Genomic DNA, 16,539 nt, shown 5'->3' with positions numbered 1-16,539 from the left:
TAAAAAAAAAGACTGAATGCGCATACATTAGCTCCTTTATATAATGTATTCATTCCAGAGGTGATTAATATATTTTTGTTTTAAAGTGAGAGCATTTAATTAATTGTTTGCTATCAATGTGGAAAGGAACTAGCTAATAGGCTTTAGCATTAAATAAAGGCTTTAGGAAAAGATCTCATTTTCCAGTTAATGTTTTCCAATTTCAATTTGAGTCCAGACATTGACTGATCTATAGTATCATTGTCAAAATAACTACGGTATGTTGAAAGTGAATATACATAACTTTCCTACTTAACTTTCACAAAGCTGTTTAATAAAAAAACGGGAATGGGTAAAAAACTGGGTATAAAAACTTGAAAAAAAAAAACAATAGCACATGTAAGCAAATATACACCATTTTTAGAAAGATAGAAGTTGCTTCTATGTCCAAAGCTTAATGTTTGTTACATTGATACAAAATATTTACATAAAAAAAAAACTTAAAATGGAATGAAACAAAAATAATAATTAAAAAATGTGTTAAAAAAGCATCTTTATTAGTGAACGTCTTCCTGCCTGTCTTTTTGTCTGTTTACCTCAAGTTTCCCTGTCAGGAGCTCTAAAGCATCTGTCTCTCTGTTTCTGTCACTTGTCAAGTGTTTAAAACTGAAAAAAGCTGTTGATATACACAAAGAGGAAGACTTACTGCGTTCCTAAAGTTTAGATCATATTTACAAGGTAATTTCTATCTAATTAGGGAAAAAACTGCTCAGTGTGGAGCTGAAGTTTTTTCCAATCATCATATAACTATTTAGCATAGCTGTTACACACTTTAAGATTAGCTATTAATTAGACATATCCCACTACACTATTGTATATGTGTGGACATTTCACTGTTGCCAGGCAAAAGTTTGCTACTCCATGCAGATTTTTAAGACAACTTCCCCCTCTAGTGACCAGTGCTTTGTTGTGATATATATTTTAGGTCTGCACACTTCATCAAATAAATGTATGATATCACTGTACCTTCATGAAACACATCAGTGGTGGTTTCAAAATAAATTCTTACTGTACTTCCAAACTATTAAAAATGTGTGGGTTAAAAGCAACTTGGTGCGCCTTCATTCAGAACTGTGCAAAGCCAAATCTAATGTTAAATAAGCTGTTCAGAAATTATGTAATTCATAATGTTTAATGTAAACAATAATAATAATAATAATAATAATAATAATAATAATAATAATAATAATAATAATAATAATAATAATAATAATAATAATATAAAATAATTTTAACCCTATGCCAGATGTATCATATTTTATAGATTAATTTCTGAGACCTTTGAGCCACCCCAATAATCAAAAAGGGGAAAGAAATAAAGTTGTATACAAACCAAATAATTTTTTTTAATTAACAACTAAATAAAAATACATCAACTTAACTAACAAATTCATAATGATAGGAAAAATAATTATTCAAAAAATGTTCTATACAAAAGTTTTTTTCATTTCAATATACAATCAATACAAGTATTTTTGGAGGGTGTTATTTCATATGTCAGGCACTAAAAGGTTAAGCTTGCTGAGTATTTTAAAACAAGGACATGACTTGTTTTTAGGTCAACCACAATGACTGGGCTTGAACTTCAATTATGTTGTTCCTGTGTGGTGACGCATTCAGTGTGGATCTTTTTGTTCTTTCAAGACATTTAATCCTATTCACACATGTTACAGAAATTCAGCCAGGGGAAAGGTAAAGCGGTGAATGCAGTTTTTCAATCCAGCTGGGGAAGATGAATTTCACGCTGCTCTCTGACGGATTATGTGGCCTTTTCTGTTATATAAGCACCTTCTTCACTTAAAAGTTGCATTTGGTCCTGAAATGGCCCTCGGTTGGGTTATGTTGGTTGTGTTCGTGGGGAGTGGCGTAGCGCTGGAAAAGTTGCAGACCTTCGCTGTGTCACAAAGATGCATGAATGATATCAACACTTTCCTCTGGGAAATTAACCAGGACAAACCAAAGGAATATGCAGTTCTCAGTAAGTATTACTGGCTTTTACACAGATTTCCTTTAATCACAATCAGCTCAGTGCATCTACAGTTTTTCCATATGTATGTTACAAGGGCCCTTGTTTTTTCTTTGTTTGGTAGTGTGGGTTGTTTGGGAAAGTTTTTTTGTAGTGACCTGCTTTTGATAAATAAATGTCTTACTTAATGTTCATTTGTGAAGATCAACCAAGTTATTTCTGTGTTGAATTGTTTGCTGTAAGTTTTGTGAATCCAGACAAACATCTCTCTCTCTATATATATATATATATATATATATATATATATATATATACTTATAAGTATATGTATATATGTATATATATATATATATATATATATATATATATATATATATATATATATATATATATATATATATATATATATATATATAAAATAATTAATTAAAATAAAAAAATGAAAAAAATAAAATAAAAATAATAAAATAAAATATGAAGTACTACTATGAAGTGATGATTGATTTTTATTCTGCTGTTTTATTGCTATTTTGACTAATTTATTTTATATTTAATCTGAAATTACTGTAACCAGTTCTTAAATAGTGTGCTCCATTTTTTTTCTTTATAACACATTGGACAAATAGTCTGTTATTTTTTTATGAACATGAGTTCCCAACACAAAACTCTGTTGACTCTTTTCTTGCTCACAATAGATGATAATTGTATAAGTCCATGCAAATACTTAAACATTTATACAGAGTAAACAGCAGAACAGTAATGTTTATGTGGATGAGGTAAATGATGATGATGATGATGATGATGATGATGATGATGACGATGATGATGATGATGATGATGATGATGATGATCTGGAACTAAACAGAGCACGGTTCTATGGTTCATCCTGTAATTTCTAGATTTATTTGCATCAAGAAATCATGAAATGTTAAGCAGAGTGAAACCAAATTAGAGGACTAGTGCATACAGGATCACCTGTATGTTGGGTAGTCGTCAAGGTGCGTTGTAACTTTGTCATTCTAAAAGTCTGGATAAAGGAATTAAATTGGAAACCTGTTTTTACACCATAACTCCATCAGTCATGACAATGTTTTACTATATATTATGTATTGAGTGTATTGAATATCCTGTCTTGTTTCGGGCTGTTTCTGCATTTCCTTTTATTTAAGTCCATTTTGTTTTTTGTTTTGTTTTTGTCTGAAAGAGATTTTAGATTTTTTTTGGCAGCACTTTGCTTTCAGCAGAATGCCTCTGCCACAAAACACTATACAGGAACTATATCTCTCAGCATTTTCCAAGTGCAAGTGACTTTTTTCACTTGTGCACACCAGAGACATTTTGGACAATCCAAATGTTCCTGCATGAGGAAAAGAAGAGAAAAGTAACATGCAGGACAGAAAAAAAATATGAAGCACATGCGCTCACTCACAGTGAATCTTCTAGATGTTTAATTGGACCATGCACTCATCATCTCACCCCAGAGACTTCTGGAGCGTTTAGGAACCTAACAAGAGAATCACTGCTTCTGTCATGATGCTATTCTACAACATTTCTGGATATTGTTGTGTGTTCAAATCTTTAGGAAGGCAGAACGCAATGGAAATGTACTGTCCTTTCAGCTAGGCTGAAATTTAATAAGTGATTTTTGTTGGGTTTTTTTTGCATTTCTTCTTAACAGTGTACGATGCAGCTGGAAAGCTGGGCAGCAATGTTGAAGCAGGAAATGTCAACCAGCCCGGCTCTCTGCAGCAGTGCCGCTCCACTGTCGGCCCCAGCTTCTCTGGACTATACTGCCAGGTGTTTCTGCGGCAGGTAACTATACCCTCCTGAGACCCGGGCTTTTGTTTGAAGTGCATTTTTTATGTTTCCTTACAATTTGGGATCAGTAGGACCTAATTTTTGTTGAAATTAAATTTTTGCTTTCTATGTGCTGTTGAACTATGTCAAATCCAATGGCCTCACATGAGGACAATGGGTTTATTTTTCTCTATTGCCTTTTCTTGGTCCTACCCTGCATCCTTGCACATCCTGGTCAGGTTCTAAAAATAAAAATATGATACATTTTATTTGCCATATACTCAGCATTTTGAATGAAATAAAGTGCTACAGAGTAAAAACATGGGTATTAGGTTATATCTCTATATCATTTATATTTATATATCATTTTCAATTGCTTTCTTTCCTATTACAAGGAAATAAAAACTTGCTCCACTGGCAGATTATTCTACTTATTTCTAGTGAAAATGTGCTTTAAACAAATGGAAATCTAAAAACAAGTATTTTAAGTGTAATGAGACTTATTTTGACTAGAAATTGGACATTTGGGCAAGAAATAAAGACAAATGTTCTTGGAAAGAATTTATGTGTTTGCAGTGAAGATAGACCTGATGTCCTCAAACGAGTACTTCATGTTTACAGACGTTGTAGCTTGCTAATATTACTCAAATATATCAAAAACGCATGCCATGTGAAGCTGCAGACGCTATTGTGCATAAATATACTAGTTTCAATCGTTTTTACCATGTCCATATTTCTGTCGGGAGCTGCCATAAAAGACTTTCATTGAGATCCCAGCCATCTTGTTTTTTCCCAAATTAATGTAATTTCATTATGAGACCACTAGATGGTGCAGGCGGGGGTCCCGGTTGAGGACAATGGGTCAATGTTCGTACAAATGAAGTATCATGGCGCAGAACAGCAAAAATGTAATGTCCTCATATGAGAACGCAGGGTCTCAGGAGGATACTGTGAAATACCATCTGGATGGATGTTACCTGATGAAACAACCTTTTTTCTTTTTAACTTCCACTGTAGGGACCAGTCCAGTACTTTGTGGGTATTTGTGTTCCTGACTCCTGCACAGAAGAGGATGTGAAAACCTTGGTGCTTCAAGGTAAATCATCTAAAAAAAAAAAGTTTTGTTTTAATCCCAATACCGTTTGGTCTTCATGGTATTATTTGGACTGTCGTACATGTGACTTTTATATCATCTTTTAACAGGCAAACTTAAGTTTAATCAGACGTCCCTCGTTAAACCCATACCTCACATCCTCATCAACCAGTCCAGTCAGGAGATGATCATGACTCACTGTTTGGCTGACACATTTGCTCCAGATGCATCTGATATAACCAGCTTGTCAGTAAAACAGTTTTATTTTATTCTTTTCCACCCTTTTTAAACAGCAGTGTTTGTCTGAAGTGAGTTTTCTTTTCTTGTGCAGGTTTGTGTGTTGTGTAATGATTGCAGTTCCTCTGGCAGCTACGCTGTTTACAGCATTGATGAAATCCGAACGGAGTGAACCGGTCAACCCCGCAGCAGAGTTTTCCCATATAAATAATGGCCTCAACGTGTACGGGACCTTGGAGACCGATGAGTCGTCCAGCACTGAAATGCATAGCAGTGTATTGGAAGAAAACTGTATGTGCAAGTTGCAATTTACCGAGCACTGTTTATATTCAGACTAAACCTTATCAAGCATTACCTTTTGTAGACAGCGCCAATCCTGTGCGGCTGTGGATTTCTCGAAGCTGTGCGTACGGCTGGCTTCAGGCTTTCTCTCTGCAGACTACCAGCCAGGGTCTCTTCAGCAACTCTTCCTCCATCCCCGGTGGAGGCTACTCCTCGCTGAACGGCATCCGTGTTCTCAGTTTGTTGTGGATCATATGTGGACACTCCGCACAGTTCCCAGTAATTAACAACCTGGGTATGAGAGGCCGCAGACAGTCGGTACACAACCTCACATGTCAAATTGTTTCACTCAAATCGCCATTTTTCTGTTGTAGATAACTACAAAACCTGGAAGAAAACAGTTGAGAGCAGCCCATTTTACGTGCTTTCCATCAGCGGGCCGGTGTTTCTGGCTGTAGACACCTTCTTGTTGCTGGGGTGAGGCTGAAATGTGCTTTTTGCCATCACATTTGGGAGCTCTAAATTGTAAATATGATGCATCAGTGGCGTCAATTCAGTGAAAGCTAAGGTATGGCAAGGTTACGAGTCACAGAACTTAACTAGAGTATCAATCAACACGTCCAGCAAATACTCATCACAGAAGTCTGCTATGTAGCTGATCTGTGTGGTCAAGAAAATTGGAAGTTTTTCAAATGCAGTCTCGCTCACTGCAAAAACTCAAAATCTTACCAGGAATATTTGTCTTATTTCTAGTTAAAATGTCTCATTTTTAGTCAAAAAATCTCATTACACTTCATTCATCACCAGAAAAATAACTTGTTATTTGACCATTTTCACCTGTTTTAAGTAAATTTTCACTTGAAATAAGTAGAAAAATCTGCCAGTGGGACAAGATTTATCTTCTCATTACAAGCAAAAAAAAATCTTGTTCCACTGGCAGATTTTTCCACTTATTTTAAAGAAGCCGTCTGTAAGAAATGGCCAAAACTGGTACTGCAGTCACTTTCAAAATATTGTTGAGCGGCGTGTGCCCTCCCCCTCCTCCCCCCGACCAGAGGTTGCCAGGTAGGCTGCAGAATGCAGCAGGAACGTAGGCTGCCATGGCAAGCGACGAGTCCTACACAGTAAGTTTATTTTCTGTATTTAATGCTTTATGAAAGATCTTTTAACTCGGATTCATAACGAGGTCTTTCGTTTTTGGAAAGCTAAACATTTTTTTCATCCAACACGTTCGTAGCGGCTGCTGCGATAATTAGAGCCGAGCTGGCAACCCGGATGCCGAAACAATACTGACTTCTGACCGATTGGGAGATAGGTGGAGGGTGGAGCTTCAGAAACAATACTGACTTGGTGATTGGGAGATAGGTGGAGGGTGGAGCTTCAGAAACAATACTGACTTGGTGATTGGGAGATAGGTGGAGGGTGGAGCTTCAGAAACAATACTGACTTGGTGATTGGGAGATAGGTGGAGGGTGGAGCTTCAGAAACAATACTGACTTGGTGATTGGGAGATAGGTGGAGGGTGGAGCTTCAGAAACAATACTGACTTGGTGATTGGGAGATAGGTGGAGGGTGGAGCTTCAGGCCAAAACACAAAAATGACAACATAAACATCAGTTGAGGGCTGCAACTCCTCTTTTTAAACTGGAATATCCTGGCTTGAGTGCTGTTGTCAGTGACATAAGTATTTGAAATGAACATGATTTTTAAATGTCTGTTGACATATCGGGGTCATTTTATGATTAGTTTTATTATTGCTCTTACATACAGCTCCTTTAAGTGAAAATCTACTTGAAACAGGTGAAAATGGTTGTTTTTGAGTCTTGTCTTAAATGTAATGAGATTTTTTTTTACTAAAAATTTGACATTTTAACTAGAAATAAGACAAATATTCTTGTTAAGATTTTGAGTTTTTGCAGTGTATAATAACTAGTGAAATCGATCATGTTGTTCTGATTTGCATTTGTAGTTATTTTATATGTATTAAGTAATAGAATATTCAATACAAATGGACACAGAGTAATTCCATAAATGTATTTAAAAAACAAACATTTACATTTTCCCTTGAAGCCCAGGTGTGGTGGCTGCCGTACCTTCATACCCAATTGACGCCCCTGCTGATGCTTGTGTTTCAGAGGACTGCTCAGTGCCAGGTCCCTGCTGAGCTCCATCAACAAGGCTGAAGACAAACTGAGTGCCAGTTTGGTTGCAAATTACCTCTTCAAAAGACTTAAAAGGTATTTTACTTGGGATAGTTGACCACCAGATCCAGAATGCTTGCCCCTGTCAGGATAACCGTGATCTTTTTTTTTTTATATATATATATATATATATATCTTTTTATTTCACAATAATTTTCACAATTCAAATTTTCACATTCACGATTTCTATTCTACCCACATTCCTACCCTCCCCATAATTACCCTAGGGAAAAGAAAAAACAAAACAAAACAAAAAAAAAACATACATTAAGGGAGAACAAAATTAAATAAATATTAAAAAAATAAATAAATAAATAACAAAAATATATAATGGCAGCAACAGCGATATCAAACTATATATCCATACATACATACAAACATACATACATATAAGGCACAAGTTCGAAAACAGAGATACTCATTGGTCCCCTTTGGAAAAATTCTCCAGTTTTGAAAATAATGGAAACCAAAATTCTTGAAAAATATGACCACGGTTGTATTTTTCCAAAGTTAATTTTTCCAATGGTAAAAAAACAGAAATTTGATCCAAAAAAAACTTGAAAGTTGGAGGGGAATCATCTTTCCAAAGTAAAAGTATGCATTTCTTAGCGAAGTATGTGATTATAATTAATATCCTGCTTTTTTTCCGGTCTAACTGAAGATCCAGTGTGTCATTTAATAAATACAAATTGGAGCTTAACTCAACTTAACTTAATTTCTAATACTGATTGTGTGAAGGAATGAATTGATTTCCAGAAACTTACTGTTATCACTGATAACCGTGATCTTGAACTGAGAGTGAATGTTTGTCTTTTGTGTTTCTCCAGAATTCAGCCCCTGCATCTGTTTACTATGTGCCTAACCATCAGCCTCATCTCTTTGGTTCAGTGGGGGCCGTACTGGTTCCCATTTATAGACACAATGATGGATTGTAAGACATACTGGTGGGCTAACTTACTGCTGATTAGTAATCTCCTCCCAGTCCATGAGATAGTAAGTTTAAGCAGTACTCCATACTGTAATAAGTGGGCTGTAACTTATCACAATTTACTTCTGTTTCATAATATTTTATTTCCAACTCTCTCCTCAGTGTATTCCTTGGACATGGTACCTGTCTTTAGACTTCCAGTGTTATACCACCACCCCTGTGTTGGTGTATTTTTACAGACTGTATGTCCAAATGCTTAAGTATAATTCTGATTACCAGACCGACTGTAGTGATGCAATCTCACCAATCCTGTCCTTCCTTTACCAGCAACAGGGGTGTGTTTGTAGTTGTGGCAGGAGGTCTTCTGCTGATGACCACTGTGGCCGGCGCTGTTACAACCGCACTCCTTCATTTACCAGTTTTCCAGCCATCTACAATGTAAGTGTAGGTGATGTTGATCTGGTGCCGATCCTTTTAGTTTTTTAGTTTAGTTTAGTTTAGTTTTTAGTTTATTTATTTAGCAATATAAGACAAATATGAACAAAAAATGAAAAACAATGAAATAACATGCAAGGAAAAGAAGAAGCCTGGTGGCTTATATAGAATCCTTTCCATATATGAACAAAAAACAAAACAAAGCTACACAAGGGAGAGTAAAAAAAAAAAAAAAAACACAAGAAAAGGTAACTCAGATCAAATAATGAACATTACAAAGATGAAACACTAAGAACGTTCTTTAAATGTTTTTTGAATATTGGCAAGGATTAGGGGGCACGGTGGCGCAGCTGGTAGTGCAGCGGTCTCACAGCAAGAAGGTCCTGGATTCGATTCCCGCCGGGGGACGCTGTGGGCGCTGAAGTGCGTGTTAGTTCCCCCATGACTTCAGTGCCCACACCATGGGTGGGGTTGGCGAAAGGATCTTTCTGTGTGGAGTTTGTATGTTCTCCCTGTGTTCCCCTGGGTAGCTAGTGTGAGCTACCCTCACAAAAAACATTCACACAGTCCTGGGCTATACATGCCCCCTCTGGCCAACCGGGGCGCCAGATGGGGTGGGGAGGACAGGACCTAAGTGACAGGACTGTCACTTAGGTAGGAGCACGGGGTGGTAAAAATGGGAAATAAAAAAGGGATAAAAATATTAAAAAAAAAAAAAAGAATATTGGCAAGGATGGTGATGATTTAAGAGATTTATTGAGTGAATTCCACAAGTGGGGGCCTCTGTAAGTGATGAAAGATGGATGTTTCCATGTTCTACAAAACGGTAAATTAAAATCATCTTTGTGCCTTGTGGCATAAGAATGAATATCGGAATTAACACAAAAGAAATTATGAAAAGAAGAAGGAAGATCTTGTATATAATTTTTAAATTTGAACATAAATAAACATGTTTTAAAAAATTGTATTTTATTGACTGATAATAATGAATAATTAATGAAAAGGGGAGCAGATGGCTCATATCTGTTTGCGTGTGATATAATTCTGAGAAACCTTTTTTGAATTATCAATAATTTATTCATATATGTTGAATGTGTCGAAGCCCAAACAATGTTGCACTAATTAAGATGAGGGAATATTAAACTATAATAGAACTATAATAGAACAAAAGGACAAACTTTTCTCAAAATACCAAGCATCTTCATAGATTTCATGCATACAGTATCAATATGTTGTTTCCAATTTAAACAATCATCGATAATGACACCCAAGAATTTGGTATGAGTAACCTGGAAAATTTCAGAGCCATTGATTATAATTCTAGGTTTTTCTTTGAGAGATGTTTTGTTTTTGTTACTAAAAATCATGAAGTTGCATGTTTTAATATTAAGAGCATGTGGCTCCATTTTAGGAGCCACAGGCTTAAATCTAAGGTGAAATAGTGCAAGTATGCATTTACTGCATCTACGTTCAAGTGATTACTTAATTTTTTTTATCATTACAGGACATCTGAGAACTATGTTTTGTATTATTATGTGAAACCCTACACAAGATATGGACCATTTTTACTGGGGATCATGACTGGAATATACCTGACAACAAAGGAAGAGCACCTGTTAAAGAAAAAGGTACAGTTTGACAGCAGCTATACACGCTATTTACCTCTTTGTTTATAGTCCAGACCAGAGGTGTCAAACATACGGCCCGCGGGCCGGAACCGGCCCCCAAGGAGGTTCGATCAGGCCCACGGGATAATTTAACAGTGAAAAAATGCATAAAATACATGGAATTCAAATTTTTAATAAGATGCAAATCATGTATTATCCGCTAGGGGGCGCACTGTTTTGATCAGAGTAGAAGACAACAGCGGTATCAATGCGCCATCTGCTTCTTTATAAATCTCATTTAATCTTAAAGTGCATTACTATATTTTTCAATACCAATTCATTGTTAAAGTTTTGTGCCTTTGCACAATCAGTGGGATCAGTTGCAATGCATACATTTTGAATGATAAAAGTAAATTGCACATTTGTCTAAGGAAATATGAGGTGTTCCATGAAATGTTTTGTAAAAGGAATGTTCATTGAATTTCAACATTTTCCTAATGTTCTTGCGCTTTTTTACACCAAAACAAAGGAAAGACATGATATTTTGTATACATGCTATAATATAGCATGTATGGTATAATTTTAATGGTCCGGCCCACTTGACATCTACCGAGGCCGTATGTGGCCCCCGATGTGAAATGAGTTTGACACCCCTGGTCCAGACAAAATTTGCAATCACACTTATGCACTTATCCTGTGTGCATGTTGGTGCAGTGGCAGGCAGCCCTTGGCTGGTTCTGTTGTTTGTCACTGATGGCAGTGTTGGTGGGATTGCCCTACATCCTCAGGGAGACCCCAGCCTACCCATCTCTGCCACATGCGCTGTATCAGGGGCTGCACAGACCCCTCTGGGCACTGACCGTGAGTTGGATCATAGTGGCCTGTGAGGAGGGTTATGGAGGTAAGACATGGAGGAACCAAATCCCATCTGCAATAGATGAAAACACATCTTTTTTTTTAAGAAAAAAAAGACTTTTGCTTTCATTTCTCTGTAACGTGACTGCACTATCACGTCTACAAGATACTCAACAAGCCAGAAGAGGCTTTGTTCTTGTCAGTATTTCAGTAAGAATATGTAAAAGCAAAGCAATGCAGTGCATTTACAGTAATCCCCTACAACCTTTGCTTCTGTATATCCTTTTCTTTCAGGTTTTATCACAAAAGTTTTATCACTAAGCTTCTGGATTCCTCTCTCCAACATTAGTTTTGCCTGCTATCTAGTACATCCTGTCTTCATCATCCTCTACAATGGCTTGCAAGAGACTCCGATCCACTACACGGATATCAACTTTGTAAGTTATTTATTCATAAACCAGCTTTTGTGCTTGTTTTACACAAGTCTTCATGTCCTTGTACAACTATGTGTGTGCAGATGTACCTGTTCTTTGGTCACCTGGTGCTAACGCTGGTGGCGAGCTACATTCTCACTCTGCTGGTGGAGAAGCCTTATCTCCTCTTGAAATGGGACCGCGTTTAGGAAAAATACAACCGCTATGAAGATGCTCATATCCTCAATTCTTAAGGCTGTTTGTTTGTGACCTGTGATCTCTTCCATTGCTTTGCTTTAAGAGATGCTTTTGTATACAATAAAAGTTTTTTCAAATTTCAGAGGTTGTTTTACCATTGATGAAGTTACAGTTTCAGAAAATAATTAATAGGCTATTATTTTTTGTTTCTTTTTGAAGTTGCAATATATTACCCTTTCCGACGTGCTCTTTTGGTGGTGCACGACCTGTAATCGCCCATGTCTGTGAACTTTTGGATAAACAAGCCATAACATTTATGTCCTTTGTTCAGAGGCCCATTTCTACGGAAGAGTATTAGGGCCATGCAGGAGAAAAAATAGGCGAAATTTTTTTTTTTATTGTGCACTTCGAGAAAAAAGTCGAGAAAAAAGTCGAAATGTCGAGATTAATGTTGAAATACAATTTCGAGAAAAAAGTCGAAATTTCGCCTTTTTTCTAGACATTTCGACTTTTTTCTCGAAATTGTACTTCAACATTAATCTTGACTTTTCGACTTTTTTCTCGACATTTCGACTTTTTTCTCGAAATTATACTTCAACAATATTCTCGACATTTCAACTTTTTTCTTAAAATTTCAACTTTTTTCTCAACATTTCGACTTTTTTCTCGACATCTCGACTTTTTTCTCAACATTTCGACTTTATTCACGAAATTTTTACTTTTTTCTCAATATTTCGACTTTTTTCTCAACATTTCGACTTTTTTCCCAACATTTCGACTTTTTTCTCGAAATTGTATTTCAACATTAATCTCAGCATTTCGACTTTTTTCTCGACATTTCAACTTTATTCACAAAATGTTGACTTTTTTCTCAACATTTCGACTTTTTTCTCGAAATTGTATTTCAACATTAATCTCGACATTTCGACTTTTTTCTAGGCATTTCGACTTTTTTCTCAAAGTGCATAATGAAAAAAAAAATCTTCCTCCTCTAAAATATTATTTTTATTTTTCTCCTGCCCGGCCCTAATACTCTTCCGTACATTTCACATTCTCTGGTACTTGTTATATTTTTCTTGCAGACAAATACATAACTTGTGGTTGCAAAAGCAAGAAGCCTAAAAGCAAAAGAACAGCCCCACATGTGGCATATGGAGGATTTTTTGTGCCAAAATTAAATAAATAAATACATCATTAATTAATTAAAATGGGAATGAAATATATCATTAATTAATTAAATGTGTCATTAATTAATTAAAATTAGAATGAAATATGTCATTAATTAATTAAAATACAATTCATTTTAAGTAAAAATATATATTTATTATCTCAGCATTTAATTAATTAATGACACATTTAATTAATGATTTCGTGTTACGTGTGAATCATGAAATGTAAAACTGCATTTAATTAATTAATGACACATTTAATTAATGATTTCGTGTTGCTGAATCATGAAATGTAAATGTAAAACTGTCAGTTTACTCGTCAAACTCAGTGGGCGGAGCTAACGCGAATCCAGCAGAGGAAGCAGAGGAACTTCCTCTGCTTTACGTGCTACATGCTCGGGGTCAGCAGATCCTGCTTCCACATACTCTGCAAGGTCGAAGATATCGCTCACCAACTCTCTACAAAGTTCACGAAAATCCTACAAACTCACAGCTGTCATGTTTAGAACGGCTTCCCCTTCCACCTCCAGTTTCAGACCAAAGCAGACAGTGGATTCCACTGGATTCGCGTTAGCTCCGCCCACTGAGTTTGACGAGTGAAACTGACAGTTTTACATTTACATTTCATGATTCAGCAACACGAAATCATTAATTAAATGTGTCATTAATTAATTAAATGCAGTTTTACATTTCATGATTCACACGTAACACGAAATCATTAATTAAATGTGTCATTAATTAATTAAATGCTGAGATAATAAATATATATTTTTACTTAAAATGAATTGTATTTTAATTAATTAATGACATATTTCATTCTAATTTTAATTAATTAATGACACATTTAATTAATTAATGATGTATTTCATTCCCATTTTAATTAATTAATGATGTATTTATTTATTTAATTTTGGCACAAAAAATCCTCCATAGTGGCAGAGATCCTCACAGTTTGTTGCCAAATTTGTTGCATTTTCTATCAAAGGTGCTGCCTCTTCGTGCTTCCTGCAACGTCATCTGTCAATCGCAGTCAAGCTGGGCATCCGACCACACTGAAAATGGCCAGTCAAGAGCTGATCTCAATGTTTGTCTTCACCATAGTGTCCAAAGCTGGACTGAGCAAGCAGTAACAAACAAGAGCAAAGGAAAACAACAGGGGACAAATTTGCTCCAGCGGAGGACAGGAAACACTTTAATGTGGAAGGAGAGTTCCTGAGTACTGAGTACAAAGGTTTGCGTTGTCCTAGTCCTAGACCTGTACCAAGCTGATCTCACACGCATGGCTGGTTTTTTGCTTTTGGTTTTCTTGATTCTACTCAGTTAGTGAATTTGTAATGAAAATAATATAACTGGCCGGTGAGCAGATTTGATTTTCTTCAGATAAGACCAGAAGAACTGTGCAGTTGCAGGACAATCCATGGGTTAGGTGGCAAATAAACATATGGCCAGGACAGTACTGTAAGAACAAGATTAAGCCAAGCACAACAGGTTGCTACAGTGACAAACACTGGAGTTTGTTATTCACCTTAATTTAGTTTTTATCAACTACACCTTTAGATTGGGCCGTGAAAATTAAACATTAAACCGGTTCCGCGGTACAGAAAAGGTTGGGGACCACTGCTATAGGTCCTATAAAAAACTGTGGTATTTTCTCTATAGTAGTAATAATAATAATAATAATAATAATAATTTTCGAAAAAATAAAATAAAATAATGGAAATTGTAAATTAAAAAAATTATTTCTATAAATGTGTTTTTATGTTTTTATGTCTAATTAACGTTATTTAAAGTATTGTGACATCATTTTTAACATGCTTTTAACACTATTAAAAGTCTTGGCCAACATCCCTCAAATGTGTCTAAAAGAGTGTAACAAGAAAAACTTCACTCTAGTACTCCATTCCTGGCTTTTTATTACAGTGTTTTTTTGCGCCGTGAAAAATGCTTCCTTTTCCCCCTTTCCTGTCAATCATTGCTCCGCTCCTCCTCCAAACCTCCTCCTCCTCCAGCCATACGCTCACAGCGGCGTCGGAGAGTTAAGCCGGGAGCGACAGGCGAAGCATGCACGGAAAAGCAGCAGGGCGAAGCAGACAGTCCACAGCAAACAATCATAAAAATAAAATCATGCAAGCAGCAGTGTCACCTTATCTTAAGTCCAGTCAGTGGCCGCGGGTGTTCTTAGCAGTTTTCCTCCGGTGATTAGAACAAAAGAGGCTATAAACAGCTCCGTGTTAAGCCTGATTTATGGTTCCGCGTTAAATCGACGCAGAGCCTACGCCGTAGGGTTCAGCGTACGGTGCGCGTCGCCGCGTAACCCTACGCCGTAGCCCCTGCGTCGGTGTAACGCGGAACCATAAATCAGCCTTTATGGTGCGCTGGAGAGGAGAGGAGACAGGGAGCTGGGTGGAGGGGGCGGTGATTTAGCGGGCCGTTACCTAACGGCCCGCCACCAAACCAGATGCGCCGTTTTTGCATAGTTATGCGGAAAATCCCAGAAAGCACACAATACACTGAATGTTAAAAGTTCGTTGTTTTTTGGGTGTAATTGATGTCAAGACACCCAACAAAACACAAAAAATCAAGAAAAATGTGTTTTTCATGTCACAATCCCTTTAAAGCCAGGCTTTTATTTTATTTGTTATATATTAAGGAGACCGATATTTAGCGCTTTTATTTTGAAGGCGTCTCGCCGAGACCTCGTAAACATCCGGCGCTTCAGACATGGTGGTTTGGTTTGTAGTATTGTTGTGTGTTTTAAGTTTCTTTACTCTGTCCGCCTCCCTGAGTTTGGCCCTGTTCCCCCTTTTTTTTGTTTATTTCCCCCTTAACCTACTGTGGTTATAGCAGACACTCGGATTGCAGAGAACATGTTCATTTTAAATCTAGTAAACCATTGGTGTAACGAATCTGTGTGACCTCATAGTAGTCCCAGTACCGAGTCGAGTTTATTTCCTTGGGTGCAATTCCCCAGGTGGCGTTGTTGGACAACTTCCCCCTCTGCACCACGTCTCGCCACATTAGCAACGCGTGTTCTGTGTCAGTTGTCAGCTGTTAGTTGTCTGCTGTCAGTTTCTGTAGTCAGTTGTGATTCCGTTGTCTGGAGTAAAGTCCTGTTTCCAACCTCTGGAGTCGAGCCTCATCCTGCCACAATACCATTGTTGTTTAAATAAGGTTTTCCTATTGATTGTAATGGTCCTGTTATTCCACAAGGTGGTGGCATGTGGCGTGAAATTGTGTGTAAATATCATTTTCCAGTACTGCAAAATTTGTTTATGGAAGTTTGATAATTTGATAGGTAATTTAGAGATTTCAAAGTCAC

General features: G+C 36.6%; 1 protein-coding gene across 1 annotated transcript; it reads left to right on the top strand.

The window, feature by feature from the left end:
- The first annotated feature begins 1,950 nt into the window (after window positions 1-1,950).
- Window positions 1,951-12,062, top strand: oacyl (O-acyltransferase like). The gene is made up of 15 exons (XM_061733263.1): window positions 1,951-2,017; window positions 3,684-3,817; window positions 4,820-4,898; window positions 5,006-5,141; window positions 5,227-5,423; window positions 5,497-5,709; window positions 5,789-5,891; window positions 7,550-7,651; window positions 8,443-8,608; window positions 8,706-8,785; window positions 8,871-8,981; window positions 10,483-10,606; window positions 11,300-11,486; window positions 11,735-11,877; window positions 11,958-12,062. Exons 1-15 carry the CDS (start codon window positions 1,951-1,953, stop codon window positions 12,060-12,062), a joined length of 1,947 nt encoding a protein of 648 aa, XP_061589247.1.
- Window positions 12,063-16,539: the final 4,477 nt, after the last annotated feature.

This window comes from Cololabis saira, chromosome 11 (genome assembly GCF_033807715.1).
Source record: "Cololabis saira isolate AMF1-May2022 chromosome 11, fColSai1.1, whole genome shotgun sequence".
NCBI classification, from domain to species: Eukaryota; Metazoa; Chordata; class Actinopteri; order Beloniformes; family Belonidae; genus Cololabis; species Cololabis saira.
Note: the sequence above shows the minus strand (reverse complement) of the source record. Positions and strands in the feature narration are given on the sequence as shown.